The sequence below is a fragment of the Typha angustifolia genome, chromosome 11 (genome assembly GCF_048772165.1).
Source record: "Typha angustifolia cultivar Huaian chromosome 11, ASM4877216v1, whole genome shotgun sequence".
Taxonomy (NCBI): Eukaryota; Viridiplantae; Streptophyta; class Magnoliopsida; order Poales; family Typhaceae; genus Typha; species Typha angustifolia.
In genome coordinates, this window is record NC_133249.1 from 7,606,901 (window position 1) to 7,620,713 (window position 13,813).

Genomic DNA, 13,813 nt, shown 5'->3' on the forward strand with positions numbered 1-13,813 from the left:
ACTCGCTTGGCATCTCTTCCGGTCTCCTTAATGGGCATGATATTTTATTGTGCTCCAATCTTCTATAGTTGAAACAAATTCATGGTATACCTTTGCATTCCACCCTATGTTCCAAATTGTTGGCCTCTAGCCCAAGCCATACCACTTGCTTCAATAGTTTATTCAAATTGATTTTGACAAACACACTCATGCAAACTGGTCATGATTGTGATCCAGGGGTGTCTCATCGATGCGTAAAGGCCTACCAAATTAATCGGGCATTGAAATTAACACATCTAGTTTCTAATATTCTTGTGAGACGTTTAGAAACTGTATTCAAATGGAAGTCATTATAAATGCTTTCAGCATCAATTGAAAGTCATCTCTCCATCATATAAGGTTTAGAATCATCCACCCAACATCTATTGGTCATTGGTCATCACATATATCATATCTTTCTCTTTATTGAATCTGAAGACATAGAAGCCATCTGCCATGTCCGACGTTGTGAAACCATCTATTTCATTGCACAATTTGGCTAACATGGCCTTTGGATGATATAGTGAAATTGAGGAGCTAAGAAATTACCCAAACAGGGTAAGCTTCTTGAGCTTCCGACACTTGGCAAGCATGACTAGATCCACAATTACATGGTTTTTCTTTTGCTCTTTAAGCTTGTTTAGGATCTCATTTGGGATCCCACAAACCTCTTTTGGTTGGTCTCACCAAAGACTACCAAAGCCCAAGGACTTCCCTTTACCTTAGGTCAAATCCGTGCACACTATTTTTTAAATTTGTTTAAACCAGAGTTGTATTCAGCTAGATTCTCTCTCGATTAAGAGAAGATGCGTCAAAATAAAGAATATTACATAGTTCAAGAGGAACTAGATCACAAGGACCCACAAACATATATTTAGATTGCATCGTTCTTCGTATAGTCACCCTTAGATGGTCCTCGTCACCTTAAAATGCTTTCTCATTTCTTTGCTTCCACACTTCCGAGAGAGTGAATGCAATTATGGCTTTGCTCTCAATGTTTTGGTGGTGGTCCACTGACCAAATAGTGCTCATCTACTCATGGCTTATCTAGCTTGGCCAATCATCACGCAATACTTGTTCAATTGCCAAGCATTCCCACATCATTTTCATGTATCTACATGAGAAGAATAAATATTCCATGTTCTCTCTATGTAAACCATAAAAAATGTAACTTTTCTTAGGCCTTATTCGCTAAGCATGGAATAGAGTTCTCATCAGCAGCTGCCCCAAAGAAGCTTCCAGCAAAAGAGTTGCACCCTCAGCGCCACTAGAAGCCTCTGCAACTCCTTCCACCTAACTCATCCTGCCTAATTATGCAACAAGAGGTAGTCATAGGCTTTCGCCCACACCCCATAAAGATGAGGCCACCAAATCCAATTATCTCGGCTCTCAGCATCGCCAAGCGTGATACCGTTGATGTCAAAGGCTAGCACGAGTCCACTCTCCTCTATAAGCTTGGCCAACTGCCAACGGATGCCATCAACTAGTTCACTAATGAGAAGGTTCTCGTTTAAGAGGTTTGGGTGTATAACTCGAGGTTGACAATTTTATAGCACCGGCAATACCCAAGAATCCATCGCTGCTCTTCTCGACCTCCCATTCCCCACAAGCTTGTGACAACCTTTCTTGACAGTTCCTTCGGTGTTGCATATAGCTCTCTAGACCCATGAGGAGTTCGCCGACACCCCGAGGCTTCCACGGGTTTAGCCCATCGTATTTTGCTCTTAGGAGTCTTACTCAAGGCTGGTCCTTCCATTCAACACTCGAACACTAGTTTCCCTAATAGAGTCATTCTCCCAATCTTTAGCTTTTTGAAGGCCAGCCCACCATCTTCTTTCGAGCTTGTTACTAAGTCCCAAATGAGAAGATAGTTTTCCAGCCACTTCCCTTCCCCTATAGAAATAGTCGAGCTTGCTTTGTGATGGCTCCCAACACAACATCCGATAACCACAAGCACCTCATCCAATATGTAGGGATCGCGAACATTGTGGAGTTGATAACATCAACTTCCCAGCAAGTGCCATGCAAACTAATTTTTTAAATAAAAAGAGCTTTGTATTTAGCTTTGAGTTACCTCATTTCCAACAATACTAATAGGAGTCAATAGATAAAATTTTACATAGTTCTGATGGGAGTGGGTTGAGAGGCCTAATTTGACATAATCTAATCTGCTACTAGATTCCCACCCCTTACAATATACTAGACCTTAAACTCACTAAATGTTTTCATAAAAGCCCTACACTCTCCCATAATGTTTTGTACTCTCCAAGGGGGCTCCGCCCCTTCTTTCTAGACCTTGCAAGCCTCTAGTGAATCCGTCTCTAGAACAATTTTTGACCCCCCCCCCCCCCCCCCCCGGGTGCCAGCTAGAGTCTCATCCAAATTGCCCACCATTCAGCAATGGTATTAATCCGTCCTTGATCATCTCGAATCACCACTCTTGCTCCTCTTTGACATTCACCCGCCGGACCTGCTCCATTTGTGTTGACCTTTAGCCATCCCATCACTGACAGTGCTTATCTCACTTCTCTAGTAGATTTGGTCTGCTTCCCTTGGGTCAGTTTGATATACTCCAAGGTTAGTTGGGTTGCGTTTTTTGCCACCACCTTTAGGCTAATATTCTCTTCCCGAAAGGCTTTGTTATTCCTATGCTTTCAAATACTCCATAGAGTTGAGGCAATCGGGCTCCTTGTAATTAGATTCCTACTTAAATACCTATGCACCTTCTCAATGAGCCAGTCTTAACCAAAAGAACAAGTCATTCCTGAGTGCATGTGGCTCAGCTCTTCCCACACCGAGAGTGCAAAACAGCATGTGAAGAATAGGTGTGCCATCAACTCTCCATAAAGGTTGTAGAGGATATTCTTGTCGTCTAGCGCCGGCCTTAGTGCCTGTAGATGCGACAATATAAGGAGCTTGTTTCTACACACCTTTTAGTAAAAGATTTTGATGTGAGGTGCCATCGGAAGCCCCCATAGCCTCTTCCATCATAACCATCTTTCTTCCGAGACTCCATTCAGATAGTTGTATATGAACTTTATTTTTGGCTCACCCGAAGGATGATTGCACCAAATTCATTTATCTTCCAATTCCTTCCAATCCTCTTGTAAATTTGCAACATGGAATGCCAATTCCTCTCCATCTTCTCTAGTAATCTGCTGCATGGCCATAGCTCTTTGTCCGGTAGATTAGTAACCCAGAGAGTGTCATCCATGAGCGCAGGTCCTATGATCCTCGGTTGCCTGCACTATGGCACTGCTTCCATCCATGTGGTCGTCGTCGCTCTAGTGCTTTTGTCGTTACCCACCAACTTCCTACATCCTCCTTTGATCTTATCCAACACATGGTTTAAGGCCCTCCAAACCCATGATATGGCTGAAGCAACCTTAGTTTCCTAAGGGTCCAGCTCACCATATTTAGCTCTTACTATGTTAACCCAAGGAATATTCTCCTGCTAGAGGACTTTGAATGCTAACTTCCCTAAGAGGCTGCTCTTACTAGCTTTAACCTTTGCACAACTAGACCTTCTTCCTTGCTCTTCCTCGCTGCTTCCCATCCAATAAGATGCAATCCTCCTCCCCGGCTACCCCAGAGGAAGGCTCTAGCTATTCTCTCTATCTTATCCAACACAGCATCTTGAACCCACATGCTTCCCAGCCAATATGTAGGTATAGCCATTAGAGTAGAGTTCACCAAGGTCAATATGTTGGCCATCGAGTGGAGCCCCTTTTTCCACTCGGCTAGCTTTTTCTCCATTCTCTCTATTAGCTCATTATGCTCATAGGCTTTGAGACGGCCCCCAGAGATACGGATGTTGAGGTAGGTGACTGGAAGGTTAGCCTTTCTCAATCCTAGGCCTTCAGCCAACCTGTCCGCCAAGCTTGAGCATATCCACGTCAGTAGATACAACTCTGATTTAGATAGGTTGACCCGTTGGTTTGTCAGGTCCGAATACCTTCTAAGGCAATTCAGGACACATCGCACATTCTCCATATTGACTTGGGCCATGATAAGGAGATCATATGCGTAGAGCAAATGAGATAGTTGCACGTCTCCAGCCGTAACTCCAAATAGTTCACCACCCCTAACTTTGGCGTTGAGAGTAGAGTGGAGTACTTGATAGGAGTTGGGATACAAGAATAAATAAATACAGAGATAAAGGGTCTCCCTACTAGAGTCCGTTGTGTGGGGTGATCCATCCTGATGAGGAGCCGTTGATGAGAACCGCGAAGCTCAGTGAGGCAATGGAAGCATAAACCCATCTACGCCAGATCAAAGGGAAACCCATCAACTCTAGCGTGCCAGTTACCAAAGTCTAACTCACTCTATCATATGCCTTCTCTATATCCATCTTGATCATCATGATGGGATCCTTTTGTTTGTCGTGAGTCATATTGTGGGCAACCTCCCGAGCTACTAAGGTATTGTCATAGATCGATCGCCCGGCAACAAAAGCAGCCTACTTCTTGCTAACCAATTTTGGGAGTAGACCTTTCAAGCGTCCCACTAGGATCTTAGCAATTACCTTGTATACTACGTTGCAGAGGGCAATTGGCCTGAAGTCTTGAACCCGGAGAGGGTAGTCCTTCTTTGGTATCAAAGCAAGGTAAGTCCTCCCCCAACTCCTTGGCAAGTTGGTTGTGGTGAAGAAGAATTGCACCGCATCAGAGAAGCTTTCTCCCAAGATATGCCAAAGGTGGATGTAAACCTCCACCTAGACACCATTTGGTCTAGACATTTCCCCTCTCAGCATGTTCCTAAGAGCTAACTTGATCTCTTCGTTGGTCACAAATACTGTAAGTAACTGCGCATCCTCCGTTGAGATAGTTGGCAGCTCCGGCCAGTCCTCAACCAGTTGACACTCAGCCTCCTGCCCCCAAAGTTTTCAATAGAAGGCCACAAAAGCTCCAATCATCTCCTCTTTGTTCTGGATTGTAGAGATGTAATTTTTTCGCCGACATATTAAGGCAGTGACTTGGAAGAAGCGAGTATTTCTATCTCCTTAAACCCACTTCAGCCTAACACATTGCATCCACTTGATATTATGCTGGCGACTAAGTGCAACTTTTCTATTATAATGTTTTTTTTTTACTGCAAAGAGCTGAAGTCAGCTATTTATTGATGATCTGCCGCCACGTGTCCGTGTCGACAGTTAAAAGCTTACATAATTCCGGTGGAGCGTTGCTTAGTCGCTCCACCTGGCAGTAACCCGAAGCCACACTGGCCCTCGCTGCTGCCCAGTCAGCGACCGAGTTGGCTTCTCTCCCCATGTGGGATAACCAGACCTCACCAACGCCATTGGCTAGCTCCGCACATTCGCGCGCCAGGTTACGGACGCGCCATGGGCTGAGCTCAGCCTGCTGCATGCATCTGATGGCCTCGGTGCAGTCCGATTCAATCTCTAGCCTGGTGCCTCTTCTCGCCATCTTCAGCACCAGTCTAATAGCTCAGAGTTCCGTTTGAAGCGCCGAGGTGCCCTGGCACGGCTCCCAGCCCGCCTGAAGAAACTCTCCCTCGGCATTACGAAATATGGCCGCTGCTCTGCCTTGGTACGCGCCTGCTTTCAGCGCTCCGTCGGTGTTGGCTTTGATCCAGCCCGTCTTCGGCGGTTCCCAGGGCTTCCTTATCTTCCTTAGTTTCGGGGTCTTCTTTTTGTTTACGCACCTGTACTCCTCCGCCATTTCGACCGCTGACCGGACCACGGCTAGCTCCGGCGTCCGCTTCTCTCTAAACACAACTCCGTTTCTGCTCTTCCACAGTGACCACAGCGTGCATGCTATCAACCCTTTGGCCCGACCGTCCTCCTCAGCGCTTACGCTCCATGCTTTCGTGATCCAGTCTTGATCGATCTCCGTAGTCTCTAGCCTCTCTCTGGTGCCCAGGATTTCCCATACCTCCCGGCTGTATCTACACGAGAACAGGAGGTGCTCGCTCGTCTCGCTGAACAGACCGCACATGGCACATCGATCCTCGGGGCCAACGTGAAGATAGTGGAGGTACGCTCGCGTTGGGAGCCTACCCCACAGAAGCTTCCAGCAGAAAACTCTGATCCTCGGAGCCACCTGTAGGCGCCAGAGGTTACTCCACCCTGCCCAGAGATGGTCGCTCTGAGGGAGCAGGGACTGGTATATCGCCTTAACCGAAGGCGTCCCCCTTGGGTGCGGCCACCAGATCCATCTGTCCTCACTAGTGGCGGCTCCCATGGGGAAGTTTGCGATCTCGTAAGCCAGCTCCGTTCCTGCCTCTCTGGCCAATCTCACCGGAGTCCATTGGTCTTCACAGGTGAGGTTTGCCACACTCAGGTTTTCTTCCATTAGCCTAGGTGCCAGAACCCTTGGCTGTCTGGACCACGGGATCTCGTGCAGCCATGGGTCGAAAGCGGCGCGAGTGCCTTTGTCGTTCCCTATCATCACTTGGCATCCCATTCTTAACTGATTAGCTGTTTTGGTTAGAGCTCGCCACATCCAAGATGGTTGCTGGGTCTTCGTTGTCTCCCATGGGTGCAGCCGCCCGTATTTGGCCTGCATGATTTGAATCCATGGCGCCTGCTCCCTGTTTAGCATTTTGAACACCAGCTTACCCAGGTGGGCTGTTCTGGCTTCTCTAAGTCGCCGGACTCCGAGACCTCCCTGACGCTTGGCCTGAGTCACCTGAGCCCAGTTCATCAGGTGGAGGCCGTGGCCGTCCTTATTTTTCCACAGGAAGTGACGGGCTTTTTTTCTATCTCCTCTAGTACCCCGTTCGGCACCCACGTGCTGCCTAGCCAGTACGACGGAATCGCTAGCAGCGCCGCCTTGATCAGGGTTAGCTTGCCAGCCTGGGAGAGGAGCGTCCCTTTCCAGCCCGCTAGCCGCTTTCCAATCCGCTCCACCAGCTCCTGATGCTCTTTCACCTTCACTCGCCTCCCCGAGATAAGCACCCCGAGGTATTTGAACGGCATGCCAGCCACCTTCAGCCCGAGCTGAACACTGAGATGGCTGCCTTCTTCAGCTCCGATCCTGTTGGACAGATACAGCTCCGACTTGTTGTAGTTCACCCGCTGGTTTGTGATGATCTCATACTGGCTCAGGCTCTCGAGGATGCTGTTGGCGTTCTCCGACGAGGCTTCCAACATTAGCAGCAGGTCATCTGCATAGAGCAGGTGCGACAGCTGCACTTCTCTGACCCGAAAGCCTCGCAGAAGGCCTTGCGCCGCCTTCTCGTTGATGAGACCCGATAGCACTTGCGTGACGATGATGAAGAGGTAGGGGGATATCGGGTCGCCTTGTCTCAGGCCACTCCTGGGGGTGATCCAGGTGGTCGGGCACCCGTTTATCAGCAAGGCGAACCTGGGGGGATGCTATACACGCCTGCACCCAGTTGCACCACCGAGTAGGGAAACCCATCCGCCGGAGCGCGCCAACCACTGCCGGCCAGCTGACCCGATCATACGCCTTCTCCATGTCCATTTTGATCATCATAATAGGTTGTCCGCTCTTATCCGTGGCCATGGAGTGAGCCACCTCCTGGGCTGCCAACGTGTTATCTTTTATGCTTCGGACGGCCACAAACGCCGCCTGCTCCGGGCCGATGATTTTGGCCAGCACCACCTTAAGCCTATTTACCATGACCTTCGCGATAACCTTGTAAATGACATTACAAAGTGCGATCGGTCGATAGTCCGCCACCTTTAAGGGGTGCTCCTTCTTCGGGATCAAGGTTATGAAGGTATCACCCCATGCTTTTGGCATGTACTCACTGTTGAAGAAGTGGCCGACGGCCCGGCAGAGGTCTTCATCCATGGTGTTCCAGTACTTGATGTATACTTCCGCTTGCATCCCGTCCGGGCCAGGGCCTTGCCTCTCGGCAGGCTCCACGCCGCTTCCTTTATTTCCTCAATCGTCACCGGCCTCTCTAGGTCTGACGCTTCCTCGGTCGAAATGGAAGGAAGTGATGGCCACTCCATCCTCCTAGGGTCTACCTCTTCCGCTTCTCCCCAGAGCCGTTGGTAGAAGGTTTTGAAACAGTGGATCACATCGGCCGGCTCCTGAACCCAACACCCATCGTCACCCAGGATGCCGGCAATCGTGTTGCGTCGGCGTCTCAAGGTAGCCGAGATATGGAAGAATTTCGTGTTTCTGTCTCCTTCCTCCGTCCACCTTAAACGGGATCTTTGCAGCCATTTGATATTGAGTTGCCTGTTAAGGGCGATCTTGCAGTTGTATAAGCTCCTCAGGCTCTGCTGGCCCGCCTCCGGCAGCATGTCGTTGGCGTCTAGCTCCTCTAGGTCAGCCAGTTTCAGGTTGGTGTCCTTTAGCCGTCTCTCCACACTCCCCACCGCCGCGCGATTCCAGTTGCTCAGGCTTCTTCTCAACTCACTCAGTCGGTGAGAGAAAGCTTGCATTGGGTTACCGCCGGCTTGCCGCTTCCAGGTGTCTTGGACGATGTTCTGGCACTCCTCATACTCCATCCAGAGGAGCTCGAACCGGAATGGTCTCTTGCTCCTCGACGTTCCTGCCGGCACCGTGAGGAGCAGCGGCGCATGATCCGAAGCACCCCGGTCTAGATGCTGGACTTTGCACTCCGGATGATCACTGACCCATTCAGTGTTGGCCAGGGCTCTATCGAGCCGGATCCAGATGCGTCGCGAGCCTTGTTGGTTGTTACACCAGGTGTATGGAATGCCTTCATAGCCGAGGTCGCACAGCCCCGTCTCATCCACGAACCGCGCAAAGGCCTTCCCTTTAGGCCCTAGGGCGACCACTCCGCTGCATCTCTTCTCCTGTACTGATAGGAAAGCGTTGAAGTCTCCCATGATCGCCCATGGCATGTTGATGGACGCTATGTTCTTCAGCTCCTCCCAGAGTTCTTGCTGCCCTTCTAGAATGGTGCTAGCATACACGGTGGTCCAGATCTAGGTTTGTCCGGTCGTAAGGGTGATAGTAAGGTGGGCTGCATACCTTGATACAGCTGCCACATCAACCCACCCTAGCTCCTTGTTCCAGATGACCAGGATGCCTCCCGCGCGGCCTTGCGCCGGGATGGCAAACCACGACCGTCCTCTGCCAATCTTTTTAGCCACCTGCTCAGCTTCGAACCAGCTGGTGTGCGTTTCTAGCAACACCAGCATATCCAGATTATGATCACGAATCATAATTCTGCATCGGTCGAGTGCCTCTTTCTTGCGAGCACCTCTGCAATTCCACACTAAGGTTTTTAACATTGGTAAACCTTGAAGTATGGTCTGCCGGCCGACTGTCAATGAGTCCGACCCCTCTTAGAGATGGGCCTGACCGCTCCACCTCCGTTAGTGTTCTCGTTTGCCAATGCCAGCTCCATTTCCATCTCTCCAGGGGCTTCATTTCCTTGGTTTGCCACCAGCGCCACCTGTAAGTGCCTCTCCTCTACTTCCATATCCTTCCCCTCTCGGTCTGCCAGTAGGAGGCATCGCTTGACTCTGGCCACTGTGTCCTCGTGTTTTCCCGGCGGGTTTGTTTGTTGCACGGAGGGAGGGGCGAAGCCGGTAGAGACAAGTCCATCTTGGACGAGCTGGGGTGGGTAGTCGCTGGAGTTCCAGCTTGCTCCTCTAGGGCTCTTGGAAGTTTTGACGTAGGCCGACCTTTGCGTCCGTCGGTCTCCCGAGCCAAGCAGTACCGTTATCCTTTGGACTACAGCCGTTCTTCCGACCTCTTCTCCGGCACATGTCTGGATTCCTTCTCTGCCGTCCAATTCCATCCCTTCTGGCATTAATTGTTCGTCCACAGTGTCGACTGCTGGTTCCTCCTCCCGGACTTCCTTCAGTTTCTCTCCAATAGTGTGCTTCCTTCGGCCGGGCCCCACAGCTCGATCTTTAAATGCAATGCCTTCGGACGTGATTGGCCTAGAGTACGGCGGGTTCTGATTAGCTCTTTCCCTTCCTTGGTTAGGCTCCAGCGTCTTCTTCTTCTCTACGTACTCAACGTTTGCATGCAGCTCCTGAGGTCGACTTTTCCATCGCTCTGTGCCTGCACCATCCTCCGACTTCCTACTGGTACTGGCCTGTTGATGGTCTGCACCATACTTGCCTGCACTTCTTTCCTTTCCGTGGCCCATGTAGCTCTGTGCCAACTGGTTCTTTCCTCTAGGCTTGCTCTCCCCGTCCTTTTTTCCCATGGAAGCCTGCTCTCTCCCATCCTTCTCCGGGGTACCGTTTACGTAACTAGCTCTCTTTCCTTTCTGATTAGCCTGCCATCTTGACTTCCTGTACACGGTGCACCATGGCCCATAATAAATGTTGTCTTCTTCCTTAGCGTCCTTTTCCATGTTAGGGTTTGTGCCTTGCTGTTCGCCGTCTCCATCGCCGGCATTCGTCGCCGGCGTCTCCACACCTTGGTCTTTGTCTGTGTAACCACACTCTTCCTCCTTGTGCCCTATCCTCCCGCATTTAAAGCATATTTTTGGAATGCTTTCGTACTGCACTCTTTGGTCCACTCTTTCTTCCTTTTGCCCAAGCCAGACCGCTGTTTTCAGAGGTTTGCTGAGGTCTACCTCAATACACACCCGGGCAAATCTGCTTCTGGAGTGATCTAGGGTGGTTTCGTCTACCCGTAGTGGTCTGCCAAAGAAGGCTGTCACCGGGATGAGAGCCTCCAGTTCCCAGTATTCCTACGGCAGGTTGTGGAGCTAGATCCAAACCGGCGCCGTAGTGAACGCCTCTGGGGATGGCCAGAAGTTATTGCGCCATGGAATCAGGTTGAGGACTTGTCCTTGGACTATCCATGGACCGTTGATCAGGACGTGGTCGAGATCCACCTCCTTTTCGAATCTGAATACGTAGTAACCCTCCGCCATATCTGAGACTGAGAATCCTTCTATCCCCTCCCATAGCTTGGCTAACCTGGTTTTCAGCCAAGCCATCGGTATCCCCTTGCCCAGGAATCTGCCAAATAGTGTTAGCTTCCACCTATTCCGGCATTTCTCCAGCACCTCTGGGTCGATCACCACGCTGTCTTCCAGCTGGTTGCGTATTTTAGCCAGTATCTCCGCCGGAATAGTTCCCGGTTTAACTGTTGCCTTCCTGCTCCCCGCCGCTACGGAAGCCCAGGATCGCATGCCCTCCCTAGGAGTTCTTTTGCCGGCTACTGGCTGCTTTGTTTCCTCCGGCTCCGACACCTTTGACGATGTTGCTCTTCTTTGGTGCACATCTTCTCCTCCCATAGTCGCCATTTTGGTCGGAGGTGGACGATGCACACCTTCGGCGTGGTGGAGTCGGAGGTGGACGAAGAATGGCTGGTGCTTCAACTTTTCTATTATAATGTGATGAACAACCATTGGAACAATTGGTACCCCTAGCTGCAGATCATCTGCAAGCCTAGCTGTGTGAAGTTCCTATAACCAGGAAATCTCACACCCTGCAGTTTTGTAGCATAGCTAATTTGGTCAAGCCATATGGAAGCTATACAGAATAACCCTCATGCAGGAAATTTTTGCAACAAGGGTTGTGGAGAACTAAGCTCTCTTCACACACTAAGCACTCGTTCACTTGTAGAATAAGAGTAGAATAAGCATAGATCTAACTTTTAAAACCAGAAAAAGAAGGCTAATACTAGTATAAGTTATTGCAATGTTTAGTTCAATACTAGTATAAAGTGTAATAATTACATTTGATGTGATATAAAATTGATATTAAAATAATGAAATTGTATTGGGAATTTGTGATGTTTTAAACCCAATAACAAAAATAACCTTGACTATATGTTAAATACTAGTACTAGTATAAGTTATTGTAATGTTTAGTTCAATACTAGTATAAAGTGTAATAATATAATTTAATGTGATATAAAATTGATATTAAAATAATGAAATTACCCAATAACAAAAATAACCTTGACTATATGTTAAATAGTAAATAGTATGGTGCTTCTCTACTACGGACTTCCCTACATTGTGCAGGGTTATAGTATATGGTTGTAACCCCGCACTTTGGAGTGTAGAGTATTACCCTACACTATGTGAGGTTATAACCCTACACTCGGGTGTTCATTGATGATACTTGGCAAGGGCGTCGGAGCGATCATGGGTGAGGGCAGGGATGTTGCCCCACCATAGGGAGACGCGGCCGAGGAGGCCAGTGACTCTAAGTTATAGTTTGCATAACCTCTCTTTGCATCTACAACAAAAACGTCGAAAGACACTATTTTAAAGTCTTCTCAACCGAATTAGGTGTGAATATCGATGAAGAAATGCAAGACAAAACGCCACATTCACATAGGTAATTTGTGCATTATAATTTGTGTAAATAGTGTCTTATGTCAAATTTTTCCTTGCGAGAAGATGCAAACTTGTTCTTGCGTTGTGGGGGTCATAACCCCATAGTATGCTAGTATGCAAGGTTATAACCCTAACTCAGGCATGCGATGTAAGAATCTCGCATTGTGCGATAATGCGGGGTTATAAATTCGCACTACGCTGATATGCAGGGTTATAATCCACACTCTTCTTGATTATAACCCTACAGTCTACTTCATTTTTACTCTCCTATGCATCTATTTAATGTTAATTAATCGAAGAGATGGGAAAGATATGCTCCTGCAAGGAGAGTGTGAGTGTGTGTGAAACGTGATCGTAGTGCTTCGTCGGAGAAGTGGTGCACAAAGCATGGTCGTGCTGCTTTGTCGAAGGAGAGGCGTGTGAAGCATGATTACAGTGCTTCGTCGGAGGAGAGAGGTGTACGACGCAGTGCTTTTTAGAGAAGAGAAAGAAGAGAGAGAGGAAAATCAAATTATAGCTGATTAGATATTAAATTAGTGATATCAACTCAAAAGGGTAAAATAATAATTTCTAAGTAATAATAAATTAGTTTTTAAAAGTTGTATGAAATAAGATGAGAGATAATATTAAAATAATATACTAAAATAAGATAAAATATTATTTAGTTACTACACTAGTATAAGAAAGCTTATTCTCGAATAAGTCTATTCTTATTCCATAAGTAAACAGGGGCTAAATGCACATTTCGGCGGACATGCTCAACTCTATTGCCATGAGGTGTCCCAAGCTAAGTTTTATATCACATAAGCTGATACTTTTACTTTTTAAAGGAAAAAAGAAGAAATTCATTAGATTAACCATTGCAAACTGCTTCATTAGATCATCAAGATAAGAACCCTCCAAAGAAATACCACAATCTATCTATTGCAGAAACACAGAAAAGAGAAAAAAAAAACCTCTACTCCAATAGCAAGCGAGTCCACAAATACTTGCCTCATACCATAAGTAGATGATCCACAACACTTACTTTCATACCATGAAGAATAGTTGATGGCGCCTTCTTATCAATAACCCGAGGTATCTGCAAGTGATTGATTCAAAACAAGAAATCTCCTATCACTCTTTACTTATTTTATGCAACAGCAACCAACTGTACTGTGGATATCTAAGAAATTGCAGTAATGATTATATCAGTTCTCTTTTAGTACTTGTGGAATCAGATAAAAAATACTCGCCTGGTGCTCAAGTAGTTGATCATATATCTACAACCACAGCAAACATCAATCTTGTTACTGCCATTGCAAGATTAACAGAATTACCATCTAGGAATCAACCAAACCAATTCAAAGCTACACCATTCAAGCTTGATCTGCAGGCTGCAGCTAACAAACAAACAGGAGATAAATGCATATATTAGAGGATCAATTACCAAAGTGCCTGGCTTCCACTTCTCTGAAAATTTTATCATCCACCTCAAATCGAAGTAGAATAACAGATGTAGGAAAATTAGACATAATCAAATGTGGAGCCTAAAACCTGGGTCTTCGGACTGAGAAAATCGAAAATA

General features: G+C 47.6%; 1 protein-coding gene across 1 annotated transcript; it reads right to left on the bottom strand.

The window, feature by feature from the left end:
- Positions 1 to 3,498: 3,498 nt before the first annotated feature.
- LOC140769889 (uncharacterized) lies at positions 3,499 to 5,444 on the bottom strand. Its single transcript, XM_073110778.1, has 3 exons — positions 5,217 to 5,444; positions 4,741 to 4,888; positions 3,499 to 4,133 (listed from the first exon to the last, which is right to left on the bottom strand). Exons 1-3 carry the CDS (start codon positions 5,442 to 5,444, stop codon positions 3,499 to 3,501), a joined length of 1,011 nt encoding a protein of 336 aa, XP_072966879.1.
- Between the last annotated feature and the right edge of the window lie 8,369 nt (positions 5,445 to 13,813).

Bases quoted from the DNA above. Each gene is read 5' to 3' on its own strand.
- LOC140769889 (XM_073110778.1), bottom strand. From the start codon at position 5,444: ATGGCGAGAAGAGGCACCAGGCTAGAGATTGAATCGGACTGCACCGAG. The intron at 4,889-5,216 runs GTGGAGCGACTA...CTTTGGGGGCAG, and splicing joins TGGCTTCGGGTTACTGCCAG to GAGGCTGAGTGTCAACTGGT. The intron at 4,134-4,740 runs GTGTCTAGGTGG...ACTCCTATCAAG, and splicing joins GGAAATGTCTAGACCAAATG to TACTCCACTCTACTCTCAAC.